Genomic DNA, 16,393 nt, shown 5'->3' on the forward strand with positions numbered 1-16,393 from the left:
GATAATTAATTTTGCATGTATGGGTTTTTTTATTCATATAGCTTCCAATCCCGCTTTTCTTCTTCAATGTTTCCTCCCCTTTCCTTCTTCCAGCTGCAAATAAGTGAGTTAGGTTAGGCTGGGAGGGAGAGAAATGGCTATCACTAATCAAATAAGAAATTATTATTCTGCTTTATAGACTACTGATATGTTTCTTCCTTGGAAACAAATTCCTTCAAGACAAATGGCGGAAGGGAAGGCTAAAGAGAAACAAATAGGAGTGTATTTGCTCAGCCCTGTCCTTTCCACTTGCACTACATAATTATTTTTTTTTCTTCTCCAAGTGAGAATCCAGGCAAGAATCTCAGGAATGATTATCGTGCAAACAACTGCAATTTTGGCAGGACCAAGTACAGAACATTTAGATAAAGTTGGCAGGCAGGAGGACTGCTGTATGAGTCAGCAAACTTGTTGCTATAACCTAAGAAAGATTTTTTTTTTTTTTTTTTTTTTTTTTTTTTTTTTTTGCGCCGAGGTGGAGAGGGTGAGAGGCATATGAGGAGGACAAAATTGCCCAAATCTTGTATTTTTTTTTTTAACCTTCGTTAGCACAAACAGATTGGAGGACATCTTTGGAGAGATGTAGTACTTAGTTTGTCACAAATTAAATAAAAACTAATGGGTAGCCCATGCCTGGTCCTCAGAAGTTAAACAAAAGCAAGAAAAAATTAAGAGTAAATTATGGGACTGTTAGCTGTAGTGGAGGGTTAGCATTTACCAAGGAAAAGAACCAAGATTTGCAGATCCAGGAGTCAAAGTTTCCCATTTAAGAATCTGCAGTGAGTTGGTGAAAGGATCAAGGAGCAGAGTATGCCTTGCCATAGATATCTTATACATATAAATAAGTTGGATCTGCTATTTCAATGCCATTACCAAGTGTTTGTGTCATCCTTTTCATATGATCGTGAACCAATGCAGCTGGAGTAATGAGATAAAGGGAAGTAATGCATTTGTCAGATCTTAAAAGCCTGTCATTCCTGGCAGAAATGGGAATCAGGAACATTATGAAGAGTAGTGAAGAGACTTAGTACTTTAATACATATGTATATCTTAGTTTTCCTTACAGATGCTATTTTTTTTTTTAAACCTTAGCCTTATAGAAACGTAAAGTAGGAACGGGATATCTAAGCCTTTTCCTTTTTCTTTTTTGTCTTGGTTTTTTTTTGTGTGTGTATGTAGACATTTTTCAGACTCTCCGGGCTAAATGCGAACGAATTCATAAAGCTTTACAGGGGTAAGTGTGTTTTGGTAAGGAAAAATTGTCAATCTTTTACTTTTTAATATTTACTGCAAAACAGAAGTCAATAAGCCATGGCTGGTACTTTTCTATCCTGTGACTGATTCTACTTTTCACTTAAATTCAGTGATTAGTATAGTCACAAACCAACAGGTAGGCAAAGTGCCTTAGTGTCTGTAATGGGAGTTTTATATTTTTCCCTGATGCAAAACAGTGTGGTAATATAGAGGTCCAAAAAAATTGCAAAGGAAATAGTTCTTCTGGGTCATACTGGGAAAGAACTTGAAAGGTTTAACAGCATCAGAAAATTGGGAAGCCCTGTAGCAGAAAAACTATCCTAACAATTGCATAAAGCGATATCAGAGAGAAGATTTGAACCAGTATTTGCAAGGGTTCAGTGTGTTTTTCTTTTTTTTAATTAATAACCACACTAGAAAAAGTATGTGATGGTTTGAAGAGGAGGCAAAGTTTTCAGAAGAAGCTTTTTTTAATACTGTGGTGTTAAATGCACTCATCTTCCATCCTGAACCATGGCTGCTGCTTTACTCCAGTTCTTTGTGGTGCTCTCACTATGATAGAGTGGAACTAACTGTTGGTTTAAAAGAGAGCGTAAAATGGTGGTAGAACTGTACACAAAGAAAGTGTGAAAGAATACACAGCCTTTAGCCTTTCTCATAATAGAACAAATACAGCAAGAGGGACAAATTAAAAGTAAAGGAAACCTTTCTTTTAGCCAAAGTGCAACTAACCCATGAAATTTAGGAATTGATATGTAAGGATCAGTGCATGTTTACGGTTCCAAAAAATGTTGGTCTTTATATGGACTATGGTGGGGGAAGAAATCGTAGTATTGTAAGCTAGAGGAACCACTGGTGTTTATTCCTGTTCCGGGTACAAACCCAAGTGCCAGTTTGTGGAAGAAAAGGAAGAATTCTTCTGAATCGTGCATACAACTAATTTCTAATTGTCTATGGCAGTTTATAAAGCGTAAGAAAATCCAGTAAGAGGTGGGATGATTAACACAAATCAGGAATGTTTTTAATCTTCTTAACAATCTTAGCTAAAGTAGATTTCTGTCTTTTATTTAAAAATATTTGTGTCTTAGTAAATAGAAATGAAGAAGCTCTGTTGCAGGAAGACAGGATGAACAGGACAGAATTTTGTGGTTTTTTTAAAAAGCATGACAGTAGTAGGTAGTATCCCTTAAATAGTATATTGCTTATTGCACACCTGGCTGAGAATTTTCCAATAAAGCAAGTTTTCATTGGGGAAAAGCAGATTTATTTTTAAAGATTTTTCCCTTCCAGAGGAATGTGATGATTTTTTTCAATGAGATCTCATTCTAGTTTTCTGTTATCAAAAATGGCTGAAATTTTTATGGAGTTCAGGGCAGCCCGGTTACACAGGGTTCCCTACCGCCAAGGGACTGGTCCTGCCACTCAATTCTGCAGCCCGCCCTTGTAGGTGGGGCGTGGAGAGCTATGAGGAGAGAGCTCCCCGAGGCTACATCCATACTGGTCTGTTAACGTCAGGAAGCATTTCTGGGCACTGGATCTTGATTGTCTACTCTGTCAAATTGTTGATCTGTGGCATATTTTTGGCCCAGGCCAAGCAACGCTCTTTGAAAGGACTCCTGGATGCTGTTCAAGAGTTGGCATGAGCCAGGAGCTGTTCCCAGTAGTCAGTTTGGATGTGGCCACCCTGACGTGGAGACTCAGATTTTAGAAATATGCATGTGAGTCATTCCATACCCATTCACCACAGGGCCAGAAAACGGTCCAAGGCATATTTAATTTACTAATGCAGAACTAGCCTTAGAAGGAACGTTGGAGTTCAGGAGGCTAGTTTTAATCCTTTGTTACTTCAAAATCAGATCTTTCAGACCTCTCTTTTTTGTGTAGAAGTTGTGTATTTTTGTTTGAAAATGAAACTTTCTCAGCATGTCTTAGGAAAGGGAATTCTTATTCCAGGAAAGTTACAGTGTGCAGGCATTGGATTCTCAAATACTTGTTGAATCTTTATTTGGCAGAGGCTTAGGAAAATGTAGTTAATACTTCATATGAAAGTTAAAGTGTTGCCATCAGAAGACCTCACGGTAAACTCCTGGGTTTCTTCAAATAATTGTGCAAGATGAATTATGTAGTTCAGTTTATTACAGCTGTGACAGACAGAAAAAGCTTTAAGATTAAAATTGTTTGAAACTTGTAAGCAGCCTTTATGAGTAAGCATATTACAAATATAAAGCAGGTTGTTCAGGGAAAGACTTGGTTTGAATGGAAGCCCCATCCAGGGAGTTGTCAGAGCAGCCAGCTCCACGCATTAAGACTGCTTCTGTGAAAAGCAGGAGGAGGGCAATAGTCACAGGGTGTTCCATTCTGAGGGGAACTGGGGGTCCCATATGCAGGCCAGACCCTTCCCACAGGGAGGTCTGCTGCCTCCCTGGGGCCCGTGTTAGGGATATAACCAGGAAGCTTCCTGGCCTGATACGGCCCTCAGGTTATTACCCTCTTTTGATCTTACAGGCAGGCAGTGATGAGCTGGAGAGTAGAAATCTGAGGGCAATGAAGAAAGATTTCAGGGCCTTGGGACGGCTTGTCAAGGGTTCAGGGGCACAAATTGTGTTCTCCTCTGCCCTTCCAGTTTTGGGGACTGATGAATGGGTAAAAGAGAAAATTGGAAAGATCAACACCTGGCTCCAAAACTGGTGCTACGAGCAGGGCTTTGGGTTCTGTGATCATAGTTTGATCTACAGGACACCGGGCCTGCTTGCTAAGAATGGGAAAACCCTATCCCAAAACGGGAAAAGGGTACTAGGCGAAAAGTTAGCAAGGCTCATGGACAGGGCTTTAAACTAGAATCGAAGGGGGAAGGGGATAAAACCAGGCCCACAAGTAATGAGCCTAGGGATAAAGGGCCAAGGATGGGGGTGAAATCAGTAGCCCAGCTCAGGTGCATCTACACGAATGCACGCAGCATGGGCAACAAACGGGATGAGCTGGAAGCCATTGCGCAGCAGGACAGCTATGATGTAGTTGCCATCACGGAGACGTGGTGGGATGACTGTCATGACTGGAATGCTGCGATGAATGGCTATGAGCTCTTCAGAAGGGATAGGCAAGGAAGGAGAGGCGGGGGTGTAGCTCTGTGCATTAGGGAATGTTTTGATTGTATAGAGCTAGATTCCAGTGATGATAAAGTCGAGTGTTTATGGGTAAGGATGAAAGGGGAAGGCAAATAAGGGACATCTTGTGCTGGGGGTATGCTATAGACCACCCAACCAGGATGAAGAGACAGATGAAGTATTCTGTAAGCAGCTGGCTGAAGTCTTGCAATCGCCAGCCCTTGTTCTGGTTGGGGATTTCAACCTGCCGGGTATCTGCTGGAAATACAACACAGCAGAGAGCAGGCAGGCTAGGAGGTTCCTCAAGTGCATGGAAGATAACTTCCTGACACAACTGGTAGGTGAGCCTACCAGGGGAAGTGCCTTGCTAGACCTACTGTTCACAAACGGTGAAGGACTAGTGGGAGATGTGGTGGTCGAAGGTCGTCTTGGGTTTAGTGATCATGAAATGGTCACGTTTTCAATTCGTAGTGATGTAAGGAGGGGGGTTAGCAAAACCTCCACCTTGGACTTCTGGAGGGCGGACTTTGGCTTGTTCAGAACACTGGTTGAGAGAGTCCCTTGGAAGATAGTCCTGAAGGGCAAAGGGGTCCAGGAAGGCTGGACACTCTTCAAGAAGGAAATCTTAAAGGCCCAGGAGCAGGCTGTCCCCAAGTGTTGCAAGTCTAAAGGGTGGGGAAAACAGCCAGTCTGGATGAATAAGGAACTTCTGATGGGACTTAGGAATAAAAGGAGGGTTTACCACCTTTGGAAGAAGGGACAGGCAACTCAGGAGGAGTCCAGAGATCTTGTTAGGTTATACAAAGAGAAAATTAGGAAGGCAAAAGCCCAGCGGGAGCTCAACTTGGCCACCAACATTAAGGACAACAAAAAAGGTTTCTATAAATACATCAACAAAAAGAGAGCCAGGGAGAATCTCCATCCCTTACTGGATGTGGGGGGGAAAGTTGCAACCAAGGACAAGAAGAAAGCTGAGATATTTAATGCCTTCTTTGCCTCTGTCTTCAATAGTCACACCAGCTATCCCCAGGGTGCTCAGCCTCCTAAGCTGGAAGATAAGGATGGAGAGCAGAACAACCGACCCATAATCCAGGAGGAAGTAGTCAATGGTCTGCTTCTGCACCTAGATGCACATAAGTCTATGGGGCTGGATGGGATTCACCCAAGAGTACTCAGGGAGCTGGCAGGAGAGCTCACCAAGCCTCTCTCCATCATTTATCAACAATCTTGGTCAACAGGGGAGGTACCAGGTGACTGGAGGATGGCTAATGTGATGCCCATCTACAAGAAGGGTCAGAGGGAGGATCTGGGGAACTACAGGCCCGTCAGCCTGACCTCGATACCAGGAAAGATCATGGAGAGGATCATCTTGAGTGAGCTCTCACAGCAAGTGCAGGGCAGCCAAGGGATCAGGGCCAGCCAGCATGGGTTTAGGAAAGGGAGGTCCTGCTTAATCAGCCTGATCTCTTTCTGTGACCATGTGACTCTCCTTCTGGACACAGGGAAGGCTGTGGACATTGTCTGTATGGACTTTGGTAAGGCCTTTGACACCGTCTCCCACAGCATTCTCCTGGAGAAGCTGGCGAATCATGGCATAGACAAGTGTACTCTTCACTGGGTTAAAAACTGGCTGGATGGCCATGCCCAGAGAGTTGTGATTAATGGGGTGAAATCCTCTTGGCAGCCGGTCACCAGTGGTGTCCCTCAGGGCTCAGTTTTGGGGCCAGTTTTGTTTAATATCTTTATCAATGATCTGGATGAGGGGATTGAGTGCACCCTCAGTAAGTTTGCAGATGACACCAAACTAGGTGGGAGTGTTGATCTGCTTGAGGGTAGGAAGGCTCTACAGAGGGACCTGGACAGGCTGGATCGATGGGCCAAGGCCAACTGTATGAGGTTTAATAAGGCCAAGTGCCGGGTCCTGCGTTTTGGTCACAACAACCCCAAGCAACGCTACAAGCTTGGGGAAGAGTGGCTGGAAAGCCGCTGTTGCGTGAAAAGGGGCCAAGCGGTTTTGGCAGAAGATAAACCCCCTTGCATTCTAACACTCCTCACCGAGGTGGGAGGCTAGGTGTGGCTAGGTTTAAATTCTGAGTGATGCCCAATGCAGCACTATCAGTCCAATCGCGTTTAATATGTATTAAACTATTATGATTTGGATACACTAATAGTGGACTGCACCTTCAGTCTAGTCGTGCTCATGAACTAGCACGCCCTCTCTCAAGTTTTTGGTCGCGTTCAGTGAGAAAGTGAAACGACTAGCTACTGAAACAGTGCAGTTTATTTAAACAACAGATATACAGGTTCTTTAGGATTGCTGGTGATAAATACACTGTCTGCAAAGCATGTGCAAATAAAGATATTGTTAAGTATACAAACGCGTGACAAAATTATAAACGATACAGCCTGGCTAGAAATGTAGGGTAGAGATTCTCTAGAGAAATTTCTAAGTCCCTGAGAAAGCACTCGGTGTAATCGAAGTCTTACCCAAAGGCATCCCCATGAGGGGGAAGAAAGGCTCAGCCCGTCGACTGATCCCAGAAATCAGCGATGGAATTCTTCGCGATGGTGTCTTCCCTGACATCCCCTCTCTCAGGCTATTTGTATACTATTTTTTTATCTTCAAAGTGGAGTTTGAGTGACTTTAGTCATACATACTTTTTTTATGATTAATGTACTCAAGGAGGAGTGTTCACACCTCGGGGGCGGATAGCCTCCAGGATGGAGGTGTGTTTTGGTACATTGTAGGGAGCAAAGTTCGCACAAAGGACAGCATTTCATCAACATTTGACGAAATGTTGGCTCGGGTAGCGTGTAGGCCGCTTATCTGTTCCATAGTACCATCTCGTCCCCATATCTGCTATTCATCACAAGGGGAGGCCACAGAACAATCGCGTTCCGTTCCATCCCTCGTGTAGTTTCGCAAACAGCCTTGTACAGGGAATTGCAGATGTTGCATTCTTCGCGTGCCAACTGTGGCTGTATTCTACCTCAAAAGCCTCTTGATTTTATGACTTTCCTTAAAGTGTGAACAATGCTGTATTTTTGTATTCTTGGCCAATTTAGTAATTATTCCACAGCTGCCCAGCAGAAAATGACGTGTGCTCACTGGTGGACGGCCAGCTTAACATGAGCCAGCAGTGTGCCCAGGTGGCCAAGAAGGCCAACAGCATTCTGGCTTGTATCAGGAATAGCATGGCCAGCAGGAGTAGGGAAGTGATCGTGCCTCTGTATTCGGCACTGGTGAGACCTCACCTCGAGTGCTGTGTTCAGTTCTGGGCCCCTCTGTACAAGAGGGACATTGAAGTGCTGGAGCGGGTCCAGAGGAGAGCCACCAGGCTGGTGAGGGGTCTGGAGGCCAAGTCATATGAGGAGAGGCTGAGGGAGCTGGGCATGTTTAGTTTGGAGAAGAGGAGGCTGAGGGGAGACCTTATTGCCCTCTACAACTACCTGAAAGGAGGTTGTAGAGAGGGGGGTGTTGGCCTCTTCTCCCAGGTGAATAATGACAGGACCAGAGGAAATGGTCTGAAGTTGGGGCAGGGGAGGTTTAGGTTAGATATTAGGAAGAATTACTTTACTGAAAGAGTGGTCAGGCACTGGAACAGCCTGCCCAGGGAGTTGGTTGAGTCACCATCCCTAGAGGTATTTAAGAAACATCTAGATGTGGCACTTCAGGGCATGCTCTAGTGGCAGAGATTGTAGGGGTTTGGTTTTTTTTGTGTGTGTATGGTTGGACTCGATCTCAAAGGTCCTTTCCAACCATGAAGATTCTATGATAGTAAGCTTGCTTCCTACTCATCTTTTCTCATTTACTCTGGAGGGGGGCAGTTTATGATTATCTGTTTCAGTTAAAGAATTGTGTCTATTTTATAACTAGAAGCTAATACTGTGTCTCTCTAAACAAAACCTAGTTGTTTTATTAGCTTGTCTTAAACTCTGTTCTCCGTAAAATAGATTTAAATTACAGTGAAACTTCATCTGACTTCTACTCTCATCCCCCTACTTGTAAACACTTCTTACAAGTTAGGTCACTCCTAGGGAACATAACTAAGAATGGGTGTGTTATTTGGCTATACTGTGTATTGGTTTTCTGCCTTGTAGCTGGACCTTGGACTGCTTTTCCTTGTCCCTTGTGTTACCAAATGTTGTATCCCTGATCCATAGATACGTGAAGCAAATGCTGTGTGTGTTCTTCTGTATTAAAGAAATTGCCTGTGTTTGGTAAGCTTGCAAGTGTAGGTGAATGACATCAGAATGTTTGCAGTTTTGTGGCTGAAGAAGAATATCAGTTTGATTTGTTTTTCTGGAATGGACTGGGAATTGAAGTAGTATTGTAGAAATAATGCAAGATGCTTTCTGTGCTAGGGTATAATTTTATTCTTCAAAGGTTATAATTGATTCAGTATGTTTGTAGTGGCAATTCTCTCTCCTGTAGGCTCCAGTTCTGGTGTTTATGGATTTAACATCTCTTCTGCTCTGAATGGGTCTTGGACTTTTTGTAAAAATAGAAAACTTATTTGAAAACGGGGGTATAAACTTAGAATGGATGAGGCAAGCCCATCGAAGTCTGGAAATCAAAATTATGGCTGATTAGGTAAACACGCGCTTATGGGACGTGTTAATTTTGGAGACAAGAGGTCTTGCTTGGGTATTGGATACATTTATTTTTTTTTTGGTGGGGAATAACTCAGTCCTGAATATGATGATATGTGTCAGAACAGCAACAATCAAATGTCAATCATTCAGTCAAATTCTAGGAACCTGATTAACAGCTGTCCCTACATACAGATGTGGGAGCAATTCTAGTAATACAGCTAGTTTTAGAGGAGCTTCTGACTAGGTGGCAAATGATGTTGTAAAGATTTTCTACAGGAAATAACTTAAAATTTGCCAGAAAAATAAACCTTGTTTCGTCTTTATCACGTAAGTGAGTAAAAAGATTTATTATTATTTATTTTCTTAATATAGACTCCAAAGACTTGACCTGGCTAGCTGTGTTTTTATCAGCAACATACAGGCCTAACACTAACATTTCCCTTACATCTTAATAAGGATCCTGACAAAACTTCTGAATTGTTAATCCTTTTTGCAAAAGGAGGAGTCGCTATTGTTACACAAACTTGCTGAAACTACATTTAGTAAACCCCTTAGGAAAGGCATTCACTTGATAAGTTTTGTTATCTTTACCTATTGCGAGCTGAAATGTTTTGTCTGCATTAATATTACTAAAGTGAAATATCCCTCTCTTTTCACTTGACACCTAGTAAGGGGAAACACTTACTGTACTGTATAGATCTTTAACATGTGTATTCAAGTAGGATGTGCATTAAAGGTATTTTATTTGTTTTAGGATCTCTGGCTTAAAATTAGTGGGAGAATCTTTTTCTCCAGCATTGCACCTACAGTTGGAAGAGAGCTGTGGATCTCGACAAAATGATGTGAAGTTACTCAAAAGAGTTGTGGATTATGTAAGTGACCCCGTAGCAATTAAAATATATCATTACCTTTGACTGTGAATAATGAATGAATTGCATACAGGTAGGGAGGCTTGTTGGAATGTCTTGCAGGAATGCTGCAAGACACTCATTTTCTTTGCTATATCAGGGCTACGTTAAAGACCATCTTCTAACCATTTCATGCTGTAGATGCTTAGGTCTGTAGCACTGGATAAAAACATATATTAGACCTTTTACTTCAGAAAATAATTATTTCCTGTTATGTACTTCAAAACTCAAGTTAAATTTGCATATAAACTGTTGCTTAGAAAACTTATGATGTTTGTAAGAATAAAGGCTTTCGTTTGAACAGAGTTCTGGTCGTGTATTTTGACCATTTGAGGTCTAGCTTTCTGTAATTTTGCTTATTTGAGTCCATGAACATGCTTTTTTGTGTGAAGAATCTCATCTTTTGTATGTAGTATTTTTTCCATCTCCAATACACATTGTTTCTCTTCCTCCCACATGAAGGAGGTGAAGGTCGATGAGGAAGTTTTATATTTCAGGTGGCAGGTAAACAAGACTGCACAACAAAAAGAAACTCTGAAGTTGATTTCCTTGAAAATATGCTTAAATATAATTTAATAACCTATTTAATACAGCATTTTCATATGATTACTTGGAGGTAAAAGCTAAAGAAGCTACTCCCTAATCTGTTTTATGTGTTTGCCCAACCTTTAAAACTTCCATTTGGGAAAGAGTTATCCTGACATCAAACTTGAAAGTTAGTTATATTTATTTGGTGATAATAAAGATATGCTATCAGAAGTTCCCAGATTGACTGTTGTATTTTCTTTATTTATAGTGCATGAATAGTGGTATTGCCTTAACTCAGGCCCGCTATCTGGAGAAAGAAGAAAAGTGTCTTCCTCCACCCAGGTTAGTAGAAAGTCGATACGTTATTTCATTTTATTGGGTATGACTCTCTGTCTCTTTTTATACATTTATGGCGTTTTGTTCAGTAGACTGGATTGAATAGTTGATCCTGTAAAAAATGAAAGAGGCTCCATTTTGAAGTATATTTTCAGTGACTACATGAATCTCAGTGATCAGCATGTTGCCTGTTACTGAGCACGTTTCCATGACCTGCACGTGCACAGGTAAAAAAGGTAACAATCACATTTCTGTGGTATGTATAGGAGGGGGAAAAAAAGTAGTCTGGCCATTTCTGGTTAGTCATATGTCTTGTTTCTGGTTGAATTTTAATTTGTAATAATTTCCCTAGAGATAGTGATCTTAATGTGTTAAAATTAGTACAAGAAAAGTCTAAAGCTGGCAAGGAGTAATGTTTCTTGTGTATGTTCTGGTTTTCTTTTTCTAGTATTCGAGTAGTGATAACAGTGGAACAAACAGAACAAGAACTGGACAAAGCTGCATCACTTCTTAAGGAAGCTGCACAGGCTGTATTGAATTAGACTGCTGTTTTGGATTACTCTTTCCCCAGAGTATCAGGATAGGTGTTTAACACTGTATAGTGACTTCACTTCAGATATTCAAGTTCTTCCACTGATGGCATAGAAACCTGACTGAGTAACAAGATTGTCCCAGAACAGTACAAGTGCAGTGAGGGGAAGAATGCTGAATTTTGGAACTGGTGAATGACACAGTGTACTCGCAATTTAAACTCTAGCATTTACCTCCATTCCTTAAAATGGGATATCATTCTTGCATACAGGACACTTTCATAAGTTGCATCTTAAAAAGTTTTAAATTTATTTCTTCAAATCCTTAAACATTTTCAAAAATGTATATGAACATTTAGTTTTCTCCCAAAACATCTAAAATGTATCGTTTTCTCTGCATGTTCTCAGAATGTAGGAACTTCAAATAAATTTCAAGGAATTATTCCCTGCTCCCCCCAAACGAAGACAGTTCCTAATACTGCCAAAAGGGAGAAGATAACATAATTAAGAGATAATTTTGTGCTATATTACATAACTTATTATTGAATTATAGGAGGAACTTCAGTTCTTTTTTGTTTGTATCTTTCTTTAACCATTTTGGTCAGCCAGCTTTTAAAAATGCCTGGCCAGAGAATACCATCATCTAAATGGTAAATTCATATTAAATATGACTTTCTTCCTGCATTTCATATGTAATTATGTGCATGTTTGATATTATGGGCGAGGGTTTTCATATTATTAACTTTAAAACATTTAAACTGAAACCTCTGACTTGTGAAACTGGTGTAATTCCATTATAGTATGGTTAGTCAGGGGGGCTTTGCACCAGTCTTGAAGAGGAATCATAAGCAAAATGAAGAATAAACCAAGGTTTTGAAACAGCAACTAAATACTAGCTTAGTCAAACTACTTTGAAGTACTAAAAAGGCGTATGCTAACTTTTATCTCTAAACAGCTGCACCTTAGAGGGAAAGGCTCACAGATAGCTAATTAGAGTTTAGATGGTACAAATACTACTGAAATACAATTCAATATGTGCACATAAAACCCCCACGTATTTGGCTAGTAATGATTGGATGTTATGCTGTCAGGATTTTCAGTAAGCATAGATGGACATTATGCAGATGGACACACTACACCAATCATAGAAAACTGCTAAGGAAGGATGACAGTAAGCTGTACCTTTTTAAAAAACAAAACCTAGCCATGTATTTCAGGATTTTGCTTTAAGAATGCCCATTTTAAAATTTTATATTCTGCCTGATCTGTATTCTGGGTTATTTTGTACTTATGTGCCTTTTTGGTTGCTGCTACAAGGACTACAGGACTATTTTTGAGAAACATCATTGTTTAAATAAAAATTTAATCATGTTTGTTTCAGATTTTTATTTCTTATATAGTTACATTTTGTAGCATGATCAACCATATTTTGTTGAATATTCTGCATCAGATAAGCATAGCGTGTCGCCTCTTTCAGTTCAAAGTGACTGTCTCTGCACTGGTTTTCAAAACTTCTCACCTGTGTACAGTCAGATAAACCGTCCAAAGTTGTGTTGGGGCACTTTTGTGATTGTTGCTTGACTATTTGAAATAGTCTAATCATCATCTGTGCAATGTAGAGAAACCTTCATCCCACTGTGAAAGAGTATTCCTGTTTCACTGACACTTATGTTTTTCACAATTAACTGTGAGTAAAAGCCTGTGAGAAACCGACAATTTAGAAGAACAAAAATGTGGGGAAGGAAGCCGATTCCCATTTTACAGACTGGAACCAAAGTGCGGAACAGTCAACCTTCTCAAGACCTTCAGAGATTGTGAGAAATGGAAATTAAAATTTACTGCTATACTTCAAACTTTTGAGCCATTTTTGGTTTGATAATTGAAACCTGAATATTCAAGTAAACTCAAGCTTTTGATGTAGAAGCTGGGAACAAAAGAGGTACTTGGATTCCAGTGCAGCGTAATAAATGGTTTTAGAGTTCAAGGTAAACCTGTGAAGGTAAGCAAATCACCAGTTAGCATTGAAATACTAGGTTGTGGAATCTATTTCACTTTTTGCATTTTGTTTTAGGTTGTCTGCAAGTGGGGGCAATTTTTTTGTTTCAGTTTTGAGAACTAGCAACAATCTTTAGATACATGGGTTTTGTGGGTTTTGGTTGTTGCTTTAAAATGAAGTGGTAACACCTAAATTGTCAGGAAGCAGCATGGATTTTCTGACAGTTTCAAAGCTGCAGTTCTGATGAAACAAAAGTTCAAGTACGTTACTAAGAGATACTATCATCCAATTCATTTGGCAAACACATAGGCAGCATTAAAACACCGGTAAAACCGCCTTGTCCATTTTTGTTGTTTATAAGTGTATAGAAAAGAAGCATTTAAGTCACAGTAAAGTGAACACCTTATGGGTGATAGCAGTTAAAGTACTATTATAATGTGTCTTTTAATGACAGGTTATATACGTGGTCTCTGTGAGGAGTTAAGACACTTATGAGATTTAGCTGATGGAGAGAGGTATACCTGGTCAAGTTAAGCATGTCTGTCCCTCTTTATTTTGGCTTTTTTGATAAATGTCTCTGACATGGCAGACAGATGAAGGGAAGGACAGCTCTGGGGAAAAAAGTTGGTTGGGGTTTGGGAGACAGCAAGTGATTCTCGTTAAACTTTTGACATTTAAAAAATCAGAAGCCTGTTAAGGTGCTTAAATTCTCAGTGCTCTAGGCTGAAAAATATATGAACAAGGCTGTTTTAGTTGCTTTGTGGTTGTTTGTATGAAGCGGGACTTTTTCATCCTCTTCTTCAGATGTGGGAGCTAGGCTGGGGGTCTTAGTAAATAAGTGGAAAGCTATTCAGCAGGATACCGTGAGGTGAATGAAACACATAAGGGCCTTATCCTGAACTTCAAAGTTTCTATTGAAAACAAATATCTGGATTTTTAATTCGAATTCAACTAACTTAGGTATTTTGCCCTGCCAGGTATTTGGAACAGAGTTTCAGCTAAGTGGAAGCATCAGGATAAGAAATAGTGATCAAAAATAAATGTTAATTTTTTTTTTTTTTGAAGATTGGTATCTGGTAGTTGAGAAGGAATGCATTTTAACTGTAATAAGGTGGACATTTATTGAAATTGTCCAGATGAAAGCAATTGTTTGCAATATGTGGGGACTGGGATGGACTGGAAAGAATGTATACTTTTAAGGTATTTTGGCTTGGAGAAACATGCCTACATGATATATATACTCTTTTTTTTAAACAGATCTATTTTTCTTGAATACTTAAAAATAATTGATTGTTATTTGTGTAGATTCATTGCTTTTATAGGAAAACCTACAGATGCCTTTTCTGTTTACTATAGTAATCATTTTTTAATAGGAGGTGAAATGCATAAGGAGAGTATTAAGAAAGAGAGGGAGGTATGGCTGAATAACTTTGATTATTTTTTTTCTCTTTTGAAATATGATCCCAGTCACTGCACAGAATGGTGTACTGTCTCCTTTCTGTCACTCCATCTGGACTTTATTATTTTAAACAGGGTGGTGGGTGTGTTGGCATTCACTGGTCTATGAAGTTGCTACCGCAAAAGTGTCTTGCGTCTTTAAGATGACTTGAGAAATGTACATGAGCTGTAAATGCTGCTTAAACAGAGGAAATATTTACCACTAACACTAAGAATTTTTATATTAAACTGTTTCAGTGTCCTAATAAAAGCAAGTGTCTGGATAACATTTCTTGTTGCGTTCTTATCTTTGGCTGTTTTCATGCTAATAAGATAATGGACTTACTCTGTCTAGCTGTTGATGGATTTTTCAAATTTTAATTTCATGTCCAGTGTGTGCTAGGAAAATACACGTAATAAAAGTCACATAAACTAATAAATCAGCTGAACTGCAGATCTGGAAGTATCTATGAACGAAGAACAGTTTTCTATATGACAAATTTCTAATACTTAGGTAGCAAATATTTAAGGAAAACTGCTGTTGGAGACTAAGCACTGGGACAGATACAGTTTTGCTGTGACTCAGTATAGAATTTCTGATGTATCAACAAACTTTGAAGTCCAGATGAAATACGCCTCAGCTTTGAAAGACCTTTACAGAAGGAAATACTGCAATTTTGCCTATCATGTTATATGGAGAAGATTTCTCTTTTTACCCCTGCTATTAAAGGTGTTACCACCTGACTTTGCTAGTTCTTTAGATAACTGAGCTGCATTTTCCACCAGGGGATCCAGTGTTGGCGAAAATCAATAAATATTGCAGTCGGAGGAAAAAATTAAGTAGTATTGGAAATGTATAATCCACTGCTTAACATACATTTGAGGCAGGCCCAAAATGAGAACTTTCTGGATCATTACTAACAGAGATAGAGAAGTGATCATTCCACTCTACTCAGCACTCATCAGCCTGTGCTTGGAGTACTGTGTCCAGTTCTGGTGCTCACAAGTCATGAAAGACAAGAACAGACTGGAGAAGGTCCAAAGGAGTGCCATGAAGATGACCAAAGGGCTGGAGAACCTGACCTATAAGGAAAGATTGAAGGATTCAGGTCTCCTCTCCCTGGAGAGAAGAAGTGTTGGGGGGACGTCATCACGGTTTTCCGGTACTTAAAGGACATCCACAAAGAGTGCAGAGGCACTCTTTTCATAAGTAGCCACATGGAGAAAAGAAGGGGCAATAGATACAGGTTGTACTGGGAAAGGTTTCATCTTGACATAAAGAAATTTTTTTACAGTGAGAAGGACAGCCAGTTGTTGGAAAACAACCTTCCCAGGGGTGTAGTGGAGTCCCCATCACAGTAGGTTTTCAAGAGACAGCTGGACAGGGTGCTGGGTAATCTCATCTAGGCTCCTTTTCCCATGAAAGGTTGGACGAGGCTATCTTTCAAGGTCAAGGTAACTCAAGACAGGAATTCGCAATAATTTTTGACACTTGCACTACTCAAAATTGGATTTCTTTTGGAGTAAGCCATTTGTGGGTTACCAAACAATGTCACAGTAGATGTTGGGGGGAATGCAAGAAAAAGAATTTAAACTCAGTGCATTACAATAAGTACAGGTTAGACTGATGCTAAAGAGAGAGGATAAAAAAGGTGACACAACAGT

General features: G+C 40.1%; 1 protein-coding gene across 2 annotated transcripts in view; it reads left to right on the top strand.

Moving 5' to 3' along the window:
- SPTLC1 (serine palmitoyltransferase long chain base subunit 1) overlaps positions 1–15,017 on the top strand; it is a 41,625-nt gene extending 26,608 nt beyond the window's left edge. The window contains exons 12-16 of one of the 2 annotated variants that reach the window (XM_054186740.1): positions 1,219–1,273; positions 9,748–9,865; positions 10,698–10,771; positions 10,921–11,001; positions 11,214–15,017. In XM_054186740.1, the coding sequence (XP_054042715.1) occupies positions 1,219–1,273; positions 9,748–9,865; positions 10,698–10,771; positions 10,921–10,963 (290 nt within the window). In that variant the 3' untranslated portion in view covers positions 10,964–11,001; positions 11,214–15,017. The remainder of the gene's footprint in view (positions 1–1,218; positions 1,274–9,747; positions 9,866–10,697; positions 10,772–10,920; positions 11,002–11,213) is intronic. The other variant, XM_054186739.1, reaches the window with a different exon arrangement.
- Positions 15,018–16,393: the final 1,376 nt, after the last annotated feature.

This window comes from Rissa tridactyla, chromosome Z, assembly GCF_028500815.1.
Source record: "Rissa tridactyla isolate bRisTri1 chromosome Z, bRisTri1.patW.cur.20221130, whole genome shotgun sequence".
Lineage (NCBI taxonomy): Eukaryota > Metazoa > Chordata > Aves > Charadriiformes > Laridae > Rissa > Rissa tridactyla.